General features: G+C 35.4%; 1 protein-coding gene across 1 annotated transcript in view; it reads right to left on the bottom strand.

The window, feature by feature from the left end:
• Positions 1–16083, bottom strand: part of KCNH7 (potassium voltage-gated channel subfamily H member 7) — a 236453-nt gene that overhangs the window by 62617 nt on the left and 157753 nt on the right. Inside the window, exon 6 of the mRNA XM_056350514.1 lies at positions 13103–13317. Coding sequence (XP_056206489.1) covers positions 13103–13317 — 215 coding nt within the window. The remainder of the gene's footprint in view (positions 1–13102; positions 13318–16083) is intronic.

The following is a 16083-nucleotide window of genomic DNA, read 5'->3' as shown; positions in this document are numbered from 1 at the left end:
ACTTATTTTACTCTTTTTTCTGTATTAAATGCTTTAAAATTATGTAGTATGACAATTTGTATATAAAGCTGATACTGAAATTTCTCTATCAGACAGTTTGAAGTATAATCATGAGGTCTTATAACGCAGTGTTTTAATGGCCTCCATATTTTTTAAGCTTTTGTTAAAGAAAATCTGCTGCTGTGTTAAAATATGACTTGTCCTTGCCTGTCCTGTATGTTTCCCATTTGGGACTTTAGATACAAGAGGACACAAACCTTTCTTATTTAAACAACGGACTCAATATTTCTTTGTTTGCAGGGCCAGAAATAGCACAATAGATTATTTTTTTTTTTGACTATGCCCAAATATTCACCAAGTGTAATGTTAGGTAGGTATTGAAACAGGACTTTTGTTATTAATGGCTGAATCTCAAAAACTCAAAGCTTATCTAAGCATATTTTAATAATTTTTATTCTAGAAGTCAATCTGTCACTAAATAAAGCTTTTTTAAGTTAGTCAAGACAGACTTCATGGCACTCTCAACCTAACTGAAACACAGAAACAGTGGAAGGGTTTTTGGGTGTTCAGTTAATTAATATTCTGGAGAAGCTGCAATTTGGTAGGCAAAGAGAAACGCGAAAGAAAAAAAAGGTGTAAGTTTCAAGTGGTATGTGGAATCTATTTGATTTAATGTTAAGTAATTTTTATAATAAATATCAAAAAAAATTCAGTGAAGTTAAACATTAACATTGTTTGATGGTAAAATTTAAGAAAAAGAAAATTTCTGATACCTAGACATAACTTCTTAATATATTGTCATAAAATTGCTAGTTTGATATTGGAAAATCCACTAGCAATAAAGACCAACTTTGATTTATAAAGGTCTTGTGCGCCTATGAGTGTAACACTGCTGCTGTCACTGTTCAAGTTACATTGGTTGAATCATTCTATCTCTGGCTTTGGTACTTTAGTTACAATTTAATCTTTGAAGTTTTTGATATGTATTCACTGGTACAGGTGAATATTTTGCTGTCTGCATGCCTGCTTTCTGGTGCTCTGATTCCTCTTTAATCTCCTGCACTGTAATGTGTACAATTTGTGTAGCTGAAACTGCAAGCCTTTTTAGATGGAAAGACTGTCATCTCAAGTCTACCTCAAAACACCTGTTTCAAATTGCTTGTTTTGTCCAAAAGAGGAAAGAAATGCTGTTTTCCAGCCTTTGTTGGGAAATCTTGTGGGAATAACATTGAGCAAATAATATGTTGCCAACAGCTCTTTGCTGTCCTTGTTGGCTGAAGTTTTGACTTTTAAGCCTTCTGTAGCTTCAATGTTAATGGTACTGTGATAGCAAGTTGCATTTAAGCTGGAAATGGAATGTCTTTTAAAAGACACTTTTCAAAGGTGATACCAATATATGAATTGGAGTGTATAATTGTAAACTGGGGTAGATATATAAGGAACAGCCTGAACAGCAGAAAAGCTTTTACTTGATGTTTCTCCTACTATGTATCTTAAATTTGTGTGTGTGTATATATATGTGTATACACACACACACACACACACACAGTATTTTTAGAATTAAAAATACAGATCTATGTTTATCTTTCTCATCTGGTCTCCATATTTTCTATTTAGGTCTTCATTATTCTCATGAATGTGGTGTTTAGATAAGCAATAATAATATTTTACATCATGTCATCTAAAACATATGATGAAACAGAGAACCAGTTTGAGATCTGGTCCCATGGCTGAATCCCACACCCACACAGTATACGTATCCATCAGTGACATGACTCATCTGCCTACAGTGACTGGGTTGATGCCTTGAAAGTGTAGCAGCTGTACAGAACAATTACTGGACTGTCACTAGTGCTTGCACTATATAAATATAATGGTTTTCCTGCACACTGAAAACTCCAGAAATGTAATAGTTCATCAGAGAACTCGAGCAATAGTGCAATACAAAGCAAAGAGGCAGGCCTTATTATCAAGTAATTTGACCTTTCATTTGAAAAGAATTACAAAACTATTCCTCGTCTTACAGATTTACAAAGATTCCTCAAGAAATGTCATCCAATTAGTCTCCATTTGATAGGGCAGCACACTTCCTCATTGATGACAAAAGCTCTCAAATCTGACTTGGATTTGAGAGCACTGGGACTTCCTGAGAGTGCTGAGCACCTTACAGGACTGAGGCCATGAAGTACCACTTTTTCATAAGACTATCAAATAATTAGGTAAATCTATTCAGCTAAATATATTTAAATACACAGTAACCAAAAATCTTCAAATTTTCAAGAAACATTATGTATGCCATGGCATTAAAGCAATAAAACAACCTTCTCATGATTGATTTCAGTGAAATTTTGCAGGTTTCATGGAAATAATATTTATGTGGATGGTACTGTCAAACAAAATTGCTTCACCAATTTTGAATACATGTATTAATTTAGAAAAATCTCTATCTCTAACCTATAATTTATTTTCTCATGAAGATAGATATTAATATAGAAGAAGCATTTTCATAGTTCATATTCCATCCATTATTTTCCAAGATAAAATTAAGAAATGCCTTATAGATCCTAAACCTCAGGAGCCTCTTTCTGCCAGTCAGTATGTAATTACTTTCATATTAGTGGATAATGCATCATCAGAACAACACTTAGAAGCATACAGATTTATTAGATGCACTTGATTGAACTTTAAATTTTAAATTAGTGATATAAAGATTATCAAAGAAGAAGATATTAAAACCTGACTATGTTTAGCAAATGTTAATGCCGGAATAAGTATTAAAAGTTGTGTAACCTACTTCCTTAAAGTTCACTATGAGGTGTTATTTAAGAAGACAGAAAATGCTGTCCCTCAAAATGCTAAAGATTGTGAGTTATTTGTTGCTCTTCTGGCAATGCTAAACTGTTAACAAGCATTTTTTATGTCTGACAAGAAAACGTAAAGGGTCACATTTGTAATAATGGCTTAAATTATTGCTTTGGGTTTCAGTCACTTAAAAGATTTTATATCATTTATTCATGGCATGACAACAAAACAAAGTAAATTTTGTGCTTGTTGATGTTATCTTGTCTTTCTCACAATATTTATAAAAAAGGTATCTTTCATTATGATCCATTTAGACTGGTTTACTATGCGCCAAACATTTTGATGCAGCTTAAGAAAAGCATAAAAGCTGTAAGAATATCTGAAATGCGTGGAGTGAAAATGAAGCAGCTAGATTCATAGTTTGCTTCTATGATTACAGTACTTACTGATGTAACTGTCAGGAGTAAAGGAGAAAAGGAGAAAAGATCCTTATGCATACATTCATATTTAAGTTTAACCTTCAGTTTCATGGTAAATATTTTTTCCATAAACAGCAAAATAAGCAAACTTTAGTTTCTAGAAGACTTGCATTTTTTAATTAGACCCCTTAGTGTTTAAAAAGGTGTAAACTGCAATTGAAACTGCTCTGGTAGCTGGGGAAAAGCTTAATTTAGAAACATCCATCTCCCCTGTGGCTCTCCAGTGTTTATGCCTAATGAGCGTATGCCAACTTGGTTCACTTAAAGGAGTCGTTTAGTCTTAAGTATTCTGCTCAGGTTCCTCTCTTCACATCACTTGTAGTGTAAAGTTTAGTGCATTACCCATTCTTCTACCACATTTGATCAGTAACATTCCAACCAAAAAGCCATTTGGCAAGGGGAGGTGGAACAGATTGCATACACGTGTACACACAATATGATGACACAAATCACATTTCACTAGCAAAACCAACCTATTAAAGCACAATCCAGATTTCTAGAGCTATCCATTCAATTCATACTGGTTAGGCAGAGAAAAACAGTGGAGTTGTAACCATGGAGAACTGTGCAATAAAAAGCTGCCTTTCCTGGGTCAGTAGCTGGATCTTACATTGGACATTTTTCTTTTTTTCTGATGTAAAAACACATATTGGTTTTGGGGATTTCTGGTAAGACATGGTAGGATGTTCGTGATGATTCTCCATGAGCTTCTCTGGTACTCTAACAAAATTTTTGTGCTAGCACAGAATTAAGTGAGCCAAATGTAACTCCTTGAAAAGCTCTACCTCGCCTATGTTATGCTAAATGAAGCTCGTGTTCAGGAGAGAACAGGACCTTTTATTTATGGATTTGACCAGGTACATATGGGAATCTTTTTGGTACTATGGTTTATCACATGTATGATTGCTGGCATCAAAATATCAACCCAGTGTTACAGAAGCCCGAGTGTAAGCCTTAACGTTCTTAATGTTCTTTGTTTTCTAGATATATCAACTAATTTATCACACTGTGTAAACTGCTGAATGGATCATTCACTATTGCAGTTTCCTTAGCTTACTTGATATTATAGGTGTAAAGAAGAGAGAAAACAGCATAATATATGTCAAAATTACTATCGTATCCAAAACTTTTCAAGCTTTGCTTGAAAACCTGGAAGGAGGCTGCAGTCTACATCCTGTCCTAACAAAATCCATCAAAATATATTAACAGGCCTCTAACAAGTTCTACAGGATAAGCATGAGCCACAGGCACTGATTCTTGTTCACTTCCAAACCTGGGAATTAACAAGTTTAGAGACTAAGCTGCAGTGAAAGTTGTTACTCTCATAATGTTCATAACATACTTTTATAGTCTTCCATTGTTAACCCACCTATAAACCCAGTGAAACTAAACTTCTCTGAACAGAACAGATTGGTACAGATGTAAGATCATACCATACAGCAGTTCTTTTGTTTCACAAGAAAGTAGGTTTCTTCATAATTAATAGAATTAATTTATAAAGTGGAAGTATTTTCAAAGAAGATGGATACTTAGATTAGAAAAAAATGCAAAACTGAAATGAAGAACTTTTCTTCCTATGTAATAAATGTTTCTCATTTAGCAGTAGTAGTATTCTGAACAGCCTGTCTGGAGCTGAACATACCTTCTCATGGCAGCTTCCATGATAAATTAATACAAGGCCACCCTAATATCAGGAAGAAGAAACTTTTTGAATTCTCTATGTACTATGAATATCAACCAAATATTCATGCAATTTCAGTATTTTATTTCAGATAGATTTGAATTTTATAGTATATTTTTACATCTTAGAGGGCCTGACCTCGGAATTTTTAGTAAATATTTTCTAGAGAAATTTATTGTGCTATGCTCATTATTTTTGTGCTTATTATCACCTATACCACCTATAAAGCCCAATAAATGCTTTGAAACTATATGTTACCACACTGATTAGCACATTATTTCATAAACATAGTATTAGGGATTCAATGACCCTTTGAGTTTTTATTCATACAACTGGTTCCTGATTTTTCCTTTACTGTGGTTTTATTGATATTTCAATATAATTTAAGAAGCGTTCTTTGGTTGTTGTTGTTGTTTTTTTTTTAAAAAAAGCATTATCTCTGACCTGTTCTGGGTATGCACTTCTCAGTTACAAGCTGAAAGCATCATCCAGGTTCTAACACATGGTAGATAATAGATGAGAAGAATGGCCTTGTTTGGCTTATTAATTTTGAGGGCATTCAGAATTCATCAAACAATGTACTGTGCTGACTGGGTTTAATGGTCTTTGCATTTTTTTTCTGTTTCTAATCCTATGCAAAAAATCTCAAACCCTAACAAACCCTAACCACAAAATATTTTCCTCAGCTGTCAATACATCAAAACCAACCAATCCACATGCTTCTCTTCTATCCTCTGCCCAAGCCAAAAGAATAATAGATAATAGTCTTGCTGCTGTTTCTCCTTTATATGCTTGAGGCCATCTGGTTTCTAATCAGTAGTAGAAGAGAACTGCTTTATAATTATCCAGTTATATCGTCGCATTACTAGCTGCAAATTGCAGGAACTTTCTGCTCTCATATTTAGTTTATTCATCAGTTTAACTCAGTATTGTGTGGGAATTTAATTCGTTCATTGAAAAAGTTAATCTTTCAAATTATCCACCAGTTTTTCACTTTGCATATTAGCTAGTATTATGTTAAAAAGGAAACTCGTTACTTGCAAGAAATTAATATTAAATTGCTAGCTGAACATATCTGCATTTTCTTTCTAATGAAAATGATTCTTAACATAGTTAAATATGTAATTTCAGGTAAATGCTAAATATTGTCTGTCCAGGTTATGACAATCTGTGGCTATATCCAACTTTGGTACTACAGAGCGTGCATGTGAGGATGTGAGGCGTCTGGCATTAGAACAGAGTTCAGAATTCAGACTGTTTGAGGGTAAGGGCACTCACAGGGAGGGAATGAATCCTGAGTCTGAGTCCCTGGTACCCAGGGTTATTTTTGTAGATTTTTTAACAGATGGCCATTTATCTAAGATAAGTATCAGGCAAAATACTCTGGGACCACAACTGAGGACTGCCTCTTTCTAAGTGAGTACTCTAAGCATTAGCTATACCAGCAATCTTCCTTGTAAAATGCCAGGTCTGTCTGGTCCATGATATCCACAGCTTTCTGCCCTTTCCACTCCCTCTTTCTGCTTACTAGCTGCTATTGCTTTCTATTGCTGGGTGATATTCTCCAGGAAAATATATGCTTATGCTGACCTAAACATAGAAACTGTTTCTTGAGTTAACACACTAATCACCTGGCTCAGATCTAACTCTGATGTTATGCTGTTTTGAGTAGGAGGTTGGGCTAGATGGCCTCTAGAGGTCTCTTCCACACTACATTTTTGTATGGTTCTACGGTTATGTGAAAGAGCCTGTGACTTCTTTCATGGCTGTTTTAAGGCAACTCTAACTGCACGTGTGAAAGGTATTATTTCAGGCTGTGAACACCAAGTGGGTCTGAAGACTCTGCCAGTTCTCTGGATCTCAGTGGGGCATGACAGGAGCTAAGCAGGGTCTTGACTTCTTGTAGTTCATAGTGGGACAGTTCTGGTGGGTGTCAGAACTGTTGGTTTCAACTGAGTAACCTGCCGAGTTTAGAAAATACCAAGGTCAATGCACCATGAGGTGGAAGTTTGGAGGTTTAGAGCTCTGGTCTAGAGAAATGAGGTTTGCCTAAGTGCTGCCTGCAGCTTGGTTTTGATCAGTTTTACTTGCTTTGTAGGGCACTGGTTTTTACACCCTCAACATATTCATCAAATTCATTATTTTCAGAACAAACTACAGTGCAGTCTAAAAGCCTGTGTCTGCCTATCACCCTCCACTTATTAGTATCAAAAGAAGAATATTGCTTTGGAAAATGATCTGTTATTAAAAAAAAATCATATCCTCCATTCCCCATTTCATGTTAGCATCACACAACAGATCACTGATCATTTGGTTCAAGACAGTAACAACAAAGAGATAACACAAAACATTGGTTACTCAAAAGTGTTATTCATAGAAGATACTGGATACTTTTTCCCAACTCAGCAAAATCAGGCAATATGTTTTTCATAAGAATAGATCGTGGAGGAAGGACATGGACTAATTAAGGATGCATCCAGGTTACATGCTTCAAAGCAGCTGGGCTTTCCGACTGCTCCATTTCTACCATATGTTGTGAAATCTTCCCAAAACACTGCAGCAGTTCAGATGCCTTAGCCTATTCAGCTGTCACAAAGAGAAGAGGCTCTACTGGAAGGAATGAATATTTTATCTTTCCAAATTGTTGTGAATCTGTAACTATATTGGCCATTTTATTACTTGATGCAATAGCAGGTAATTCCGAGGAAAATACTATGTTTTCTTCTGAAACTGATCAAAACAGTGGACTTTCTCTTCTGCTTCCATGCACTTTGTATAGCTACTTGCTCTGGTGCAAAGAAGCCTACTCCAGTTTTGGTGACCTCTTTGCACAGGTGTAAATGATTAATCCTGAGATGGTTATTTTTACTGCTTTTGCCATCACCATGATGTTCTCTGCTTTTTTTCTTTTCACATACAGTGTGTTGTCACACTTCTAAATGATGATAAACACATTTATACTATTTCTATAATTATGTCTATAGTAATTATGAAGCCTAATTATAATGACAATAAAAGATGAAATTTTATTGCATGAGGGTGCTAAGTATGACTGCAAACAAAGGGAATAATTCCTGTATGAGCTATGTCATTTGATCATTGAGAACAGGAATAGCAAATTATAAAAAAAAGAAGATTCTCACATCAGCAGAAACCAATAACTTAAACTTTCTGTATAGTAACTAGGGAATATTGCCTCTGCTTATCCCCCAGTTTCATTATTATATGTATGCCTTGCTGTGTAATTGGAAGACATATCAAGATTTTTCTCCTTAATTCACAATTTGCTGCTTTATATCAGCTTGTGTTCCAAAATGAACAGCCTTGAAATGTTGTTTGTGTGTAAGTTGTAAACAGCACAGTGTGTCAGCTGAATCAGACTGCTGAAAATGTATAGATCAATAATCTGGTTTATTTTTAGGTCTTATATGGCCCCTCTCTGTCCTACATGCTGGTCTTCTTTTAGCCTGAAAACCTGAAGGTCAGTTTGAAGTCATGATCATATAATAGTTCTTTTTATATCAACAGCTGAGATTGGCTTTAGGGGATATTGTTACTTATTTCTTAATCTTTTGGGGAGCAGAATAGAGTCTGGCCAGATTACAAAAATGTGCAGTGAAACTACAAGCTTTATCACTTCATATGTGAACCCCCCCTTCACTGAGAGCTCCACTTTCAAAAAAGCTGTGGGTCTGAAAATCAGATTACAATCTCCCAATTAAAATGTAGCCCATCGAAGTGTGTATTTGTCATTTGATCAGCCATATAACCAGTTTGGGTGTATGTATTTCCTACAGGTGGGTGGATGATGAAACTGTTGTGAAAACTATTATTTATGAGAAGTTTAAAGGTCATAGAGTTTTACTTTCTGGTAAGTTAGTTATTGAGACAAATCATAAACAACAGATATGTGTTCGGTCTTGAAACCACATGATGTATCTCAACAGACTGAAGAATTTCAAGGGATCAATAATCTCTGAACATTAAAGATTAGGGGCCACAAAACAGTTTTTCTTAAACAATACAATAAAAAGACCAGTAATTTAAAAGTTTATTAACGGGGCCAGCTATTGTTTGTTGCCAATGTTAATCTGTGAGTATTCCGGAATTCTCTCTTTTATTTGAAAATAAGCATAGGAACTGACTATTCTAATCTTCACACTGCCCTGAGTCTGTTCACAACAGAGGTTAGAGCTTTGGAGCCATGCATCAGTGGGAAATGGATGTGTGAGAATATTTAAAATAAATCAGTATTTAAACAAAAGATGAAATTGCTTACTGTTACGCTTTCTACTTACTGTAATTTTAAGGCCGGAATTCTCCTTTATGAATTCATCAAAAATGTTATGGGACAGATGTAAAAGTTTTGCCCCACTGCTTTCTTTAATAAAAGTCTACTTTTTGTGTCTCTGGGAAGACTTGTCTCTTCCTAACGATCAGTGGCAGGACCCCAACTAAACCTATTAGTGCAAAAGAGTGCAGAAAGTAGACTGTCCCCCTGAACAGACTGTCCCCCTAAGCAGACTGACAAAAAAATGAATAAGAAAAAAAGTAAGTGGAGACTCTTCTAGAAGAGAGTCTAGCTTAGCACCTCTGGAAATTAGAATGTGAAACATCAAAAGGAAAAAAAATAATAAAGTGGAATGGAAATATAAATTTAATTCTAGTGACAAATGACAAAAAAAAAAGTATTGGAACTTGACAATGCCATTTTTTCAATAAGGACTATCTGGATACTACTGAGGTATTCCTCTGAGTAAAAGTCAATTTTATACAGAAACAGGCATCCAGAAGATGTTATGCTACCCTGCACAAGGAGTTTTGATCACCAAAGACCCAAGTGAAAGGCCAAGCGATCGCAGTATCTACTTATTCAGGACCACACATGTGCAGCACTTCACTGCAAGCTTTATCTTAAGGCAATTTTCTTCTCTACATAATGTCCTAACACTCCTATTAAGTAGTAAGACAATATTGGAAGGGACTATGCAGTAGAATGTATAACCTAGCACTTTTTGAAACGATCCATTTATTCGTAATACTTAAAAAAATAACATGCTGAGGATTGAATTTGTATATTTATTTGCTTATTTATTAAATTTTGCACTGAAATCTTTTCTCCACTGTATTTCAAAGTTCATAGTTTTCATTCAAAGTATCAACCACTGTCCCACAATATCTTCTGTTCCTTCTGAAATTATTTTCTAAACTTTATTCTCCTGTCTGCTCCTAATTTATTCCACTAAAATCTTACTCTAAAGCATCTTACTCCTCTTTAACTGCTTTCTGAAACTGTATAACTTCCTTTAAACACAATGGCCACAGCAATTTCATTTTATTCATTATTATTCCTCTACCTATGTGCCATCCCATCCTCTTTTACTGTATGCACTACCAGAATTCCTTCTCCAGCTTGTGGATATGATAGAAGTCATACAGCTGTTATCTCTGGAAAGAAAAACTTGCGTGCTATGACGCTGATACATAGTTTGATATTGATACTTCAGTGTGCTGCATAGCAAAACCCATGTCTCTGTATTTTGAGTTGCAAGATGTCAGGTTATAGCAGTTATATGACCACATTTGTCATAAAAGTTGAGGAAAGGAAAGGGAGAGAGATACACAATAAGGAATAAAAAGAAAGAGATGGATGGGTGTTTCAATGGTGCAATATGTGAGTGGAAGTGGCCTTCCATGTCACTAAATCCTGCAATCCCAGAAAAGCACATTGTGTTATCTATCCCTTTACTACATTTCTCACACTCTGTCTAATGACATTTGGAATTCCTGCCCTAACTTCTTTTATTAGAAGACTATTTCAGAATGTCACTGCTCTGATTAAGGATGACCTTTTAACTTACCATGCCCATTTTATACTCATTTGCTCTTTTACTTATATTGTCCCATAGATTAAATAGGTCATATTGCTCTCTGTACATTTTTAATGCTGTTTCACAGATTTAGGTATCAGAGGACTGTGCCAGCATGAGCATATCCTAATTAGCTCATCTGATGTTCCTGCCATATTCTATTCTAAACACTGTGTTCAAACTTTCCATAACCATGTTTGCACTATTCTGCAGATACAAAATGGATCTATGGGCCTATGAAAAGCTTTACAAAGGTACTTACAGGCAGACATGCAATGGAACCTTCAAATTGCTCTTATAAAACATATTGAAATCACTGGGGATTAAAAACATAAACAGAACTAAAACTAGCCTCTTTTGTCTTCTAAACGTCTATTTCTAATCTAATTCATGAATAACTAGCTAACTAGATCTTTGACTATCAAATTCAGTAGACCTACATTTATACCTCCTAGGAGATTCTCCCTGTTCCTAATCCTAGAGTTTAGGCTGCAACAGCAACTAAAAACATTGATAACTGAATATAAGAGAAAAAGGAACAGCTGTGATGAATTCTTTCCAATTATGATGAATGCTATGTTATCAGCACTTGCTAAACAAAATGTATTCTGCACATTGGTTGAGATAGTTCTAGAAAAGGACATAAACCAATGTTGAACTAATTTGGAAGTCTTTTGTGAAGTGTAAAGATTTTATAGAGCAGTTCAAATTTAATTTTGAATTTCGTTAGTATCAATGTTCCTGGAAGGTTTAGCTGGTCCAAGCCATTTCTATTGGACCTTTTCATAACATCTAAGTTGTTTAGAGAATAAACAGATTTTTTTAAAATTCATACCACCACCATCACCACCACCACCCTGTCCACCCCTCACACCCCCCCACCCTGTAACAGTGTCATTAGTACATAGAAATTTGGCACTCTGGCATTAAATAGTCATAATCTCGGGGGAAAAAAACCCACCACAATCAGGCTTGATTTATGCTTACATAACTTATAGAAATTAGTCTTTTTAATGTAACTTGACTTTTTGCCATATTTTTGCCATATTATCTGTGAAAAGATTTCTATGTATAACTATTGTGAATTATTTAGAACATATCAAAATGGATCTGGAAGAGATTAAATCTTTCACAACTGACCATGGAAGAAAGTACAATGGTTGCAGACTCAAGTTAGCTATCAAAGACAAAATATATGAAAGATAAAATCCAATTACTCTTTAGGCACTAACTAATCTCAAGATAGAACTGATAGAACTTTTATCTCTGTTTCTCTAGGAGGGTGTACATTTCCTTTTTATAACTGTCAAAGGGAGTAGGAGCATGGTCAATGTCTGGCATAGTGCCAAGGCAGAGAAGCGGCAGTCCAGTCTATGGGAGGCAGGTCAGCAGTAAGTCAAAGGCTACTCTTGGCAGTATCTTCCTTGCGGAATCTCTGCAGTCTAATGTAAAGCACTTCTAACCTCTTTCCATCTGTCAGTGGATTGGCATTTAAGGGCCAATGGTCTGCTTACTAAGATCATAGAAGATATTTGGGATAGTGTCACGTCTTAGTATTTTTTTCAGTATGTTGCACATAGGTAACCTGTCCTCACCAATCTCCATTTGACATTACAACACAAATAACAATGATACTGAATTTAGCTGAAAAATTCTGTTGTCTTCAGAGGACATTGTGTCTGTCTTAGAGTGAAGAAATATGCTATCTTGAATTGTTTTCAGTTTTGTTTCAACTGTATGCCTCATTCCCAAGTATGACAGAATATATCATGCATCCAGTGTAAAGGTATCTGCTTTTCATTTTGGTTCATTTTGACAGCCTTTTTGACATACACATATGAAAAAGATACTCACATGAAAGAGCATTATGAAAACCCAAAAAACTGGAACAGAAATTACAACGTGTAACTATGATATTTTTACCAGTGGCACAATCACCTACCATTTGTTATCATGTTGTGCCTTGTACTAATCAGTAATTCATGAAGCTGAGAAAAAGAAAAGAAAATGAAACTAACATTTATAACTGACAGGAATCACTGGAACTAGTGGACTGACTTGTGCACTTGGTGCATACTACAGCTTTTTTCCATTGGAAAAGGGAGAACTGAAAAATTTTAATTGTTAGCAGTATTATCTAATGGCTCAAATACTTCAGATTGTCTTGGAGATATCCAAACCATTCATGAAAAGAGTAACAATCTACTGAATGCACTGATAGTTGCCTCCACAAAACTGGAAAGGAACCAGAATAATGGGTATTACCTTACCTGGGTAACCTTCTCTGTTACATTGTGCGTTCGGTCTTTCACCTTAGGTGCAATAATTGCTTTCTCCGAAGAAGGAGGAGATGAAGATTTTTTTTCACTTTTGATATCTGAAAAGTTCAGTGTGAGTTGAGGAATTTTGTTGATTGTACTGTATTTGTTGAGATTTGAATCCGATGTGGATCCCAACAGACTTGACTTGATATGATTAAAAGGCCCTGAAAAATCAGAACAGATATTTAGTATTTGACAAACGCAGAGAAATAAGTTATCATTAATGTTAAAGTAGGATATGTTAAAGGGGTAGTTAAAAGCTATTTTTCACTATACTGTTTGTTAGTAGTAAAAATTACCTACATTTTAAAAATAACTCTAGTGTTAACGAGAATCAAATCTATTATTGGATGTAAACATGAAATTTCCTTTACATAGAGCCCCCAATGTTTTTTATAAAGTCAATGGATTGCAAAGTACAAAATGCATCCATTCTTGTTTTCATGTTAATAGGTGTGCTGGTATTCGCCATTATAATTCTGGCTGAATATAAAGACTATATACTCATTTGTTTATAAAAGTGGAGAAAAGATGCACAATTACATGATTGACTGGACTGAGCAAAGGCTGTTATCACATCCATACCATTGCCCATGCATACATGATAGTTCAAAACCACCTTCTGGTAGATGCAAGATTGAGTAGATCCCTGCTCTATCCCTGTGTATTTATCCAGTAACTCCATACTTAATAAATGGAAATATTAAACTAACATTGTCCTAAAACCCTGTAATTTTGGAGTATCACAAACTTAAAAAATTTATTTCTTCAGTTGTCATTACCACAAAATATTGAAAACAATAGGGATACACATATGTAGAATATTAAAGGAGTATTGAATTTATACTTAAACATCTTGTACTACTTCAGTGAACCACAATAGATAAAAAATACGGAGTTTGTATGCTTCATGAGGTACATATCCATTACAATTATTCTTTTCAATATTGGACAGAGTTTTTTGTACAACAAGAAAGCAATATAAACGATTAGTATATGTGTTTTGTACTGTCATCATAGTTAGTTCAGAAACCAAAAATATTCATGGTAAGGAAAATTTGCTTTTGAGAATGACAGTGGAAAACAGAACTCTAAAGATGTTTAGACAGTGAGAGCTAAATGCAGTTATGGATTTAAGACAAAATCCCAGTCTTGCAATGTATCTAAGGTGTGGCATCAACAGGTATTTCTCAGATCCACATGAGAACCTTACTGCATCCTAATTCTATTATGGGGAACACTCTGAAGTTTTTTCTTCTACTGTTTTTTTGTGTTGGTTTTTTTGTTGTCTTCCTGGGAGGGGAACAAGAACGGGTGCTACGATTCAGGAACAGCCAATGGGACAGGATTAGGCCTATGGGGTAAATTGCAGAGTTAACAGTGGGACAGCTGGATTGTATTTGCAATGTGTGAAGGAGCGAAATCTGAAGCAACTGGCTGCCTGGAGGTGGCTGTGGGGAAATGCTTCAGACAGTGCTGAATTCTATTTGTTGTTGTTGTTTGTAGAATTCTTGAAGTGAGGCCTGGTCTTCCCTCACACCTGGCTTAAGTTAATTGCACATGAGAAAAAAAACCAAACTTGCTTCTTTTAACCACTTTCTTTTGCTTTAAAAAGTGTTGGCAGGTATGTATGTACCTCATTGATATTGGTAATTAATTGAAAGATATTATTAGCTTAAGTACAGCCTAGGCTGGCAGCAATTGAGCAGATACTTGACAGCTAGGTGATCTTTGCTATACTCTCATAGCAGGAAGCAGAAAAACAGGGCCATAAAAAATCATAATTGACACTAATTGGCACCCTGATTGACAGTTTCAGCAGAGTGGCCAAGAACTGAATAACCAGGGAGAATGACACACTTCTGCCTACCCTACAAAGGAAATTCCTTAAGGTTGAGTTGCCCATTTTTATGGTAGGATTCCATTGCCCCTGCTTACATAATGCATTGAGAAATGATTTCACTCTCCTGAGCTATCAAATCATCATCTTTCACCAGCAGGAAATACATTTATAAAAGTTGGTTTACAGTACAGAGACCAGAGACTGCATTTCCCACCCCACCCCCCCCCCCCCCCGCCAAGATCTTGCCAACATACACATGACGCAAATGCAATGATTTCATAGTCCATGGATCGCTTTACAGAATTTAGGTCATGCACTGCATGCAGTTTGGAGAGAAGACTTTACCAGGTACACACACTTTTTGCATCATGCATGAAGTCACAAACCAGTTTTCAGACATAGCGAGAAATGTTGTAATTAAACTGAACGCTTTAGTAATTGTTTTTCTAGAAATGGAGGAAGTCACTTAAGAATTATGTCCAAATTGCTTTTAAAAGATGTAGGTCAGTGCTGGTGAATAGAAACAACTTTGTAACTGCACTAAATGTTATTTAAAGATGAAATTGGCAATGAAGTTCATGCATGCACATTTTAATACTACAGGAAGCTTGAAACCATACCCCCTGCCATCCAGGAACGTGAAACTAGTGTTAAAGAGACAAAAGAGGAATAAGTGAAGATACTTCCACAAGGCTCCTGATTACCAATTATTTTATTTTTGAGATAGTTAACTGAAAACTAAGCACCTTATAATAATAGATCGTTTGTTAGTGGCCCCACCCAATTATACTACCTTTCACAGGTAAAACTCCTGGTAGTAGCTTCAGTAGAAGTTTTGCCTGCTTAGGGACAACAGGACTGAGTTAAATAACTGTGGTATGTTCTATCTCCCTCCCTTCTTTTTTTGAATTAACAGATGATTAACTAAAAAGACTGTTTAACTATGCCTTCACTTTTTCCAGGGACTGGTAGTTAGTGCTTTGAGAAAATAGTTAAGGGAATAACTGTGTTTAACAAATATAATTTCAGTAATGCACCTGGCCCTAGAGAGGCCAGCATGAGAATGTTGCATTTGAACATTTCGTAC

The sequence above is a fragment of the Falco biarmicus genome, chromosome 8, assembly GCF_023638135.1.
Source record: "Falco biarmicus isolate bFalBia1 chromosome 8, bFalBia1.pri, whole genome shotgun sequence".
Taxonomy (NCBI): Eukaryota; Metazoa; Chordata; class Aves; order Falconiformes; family Falconidae; genus Falco; species Falco biarmicus.
This window is presented reverse-complemented; position numbering and strand designations above follow the sequence as displayed.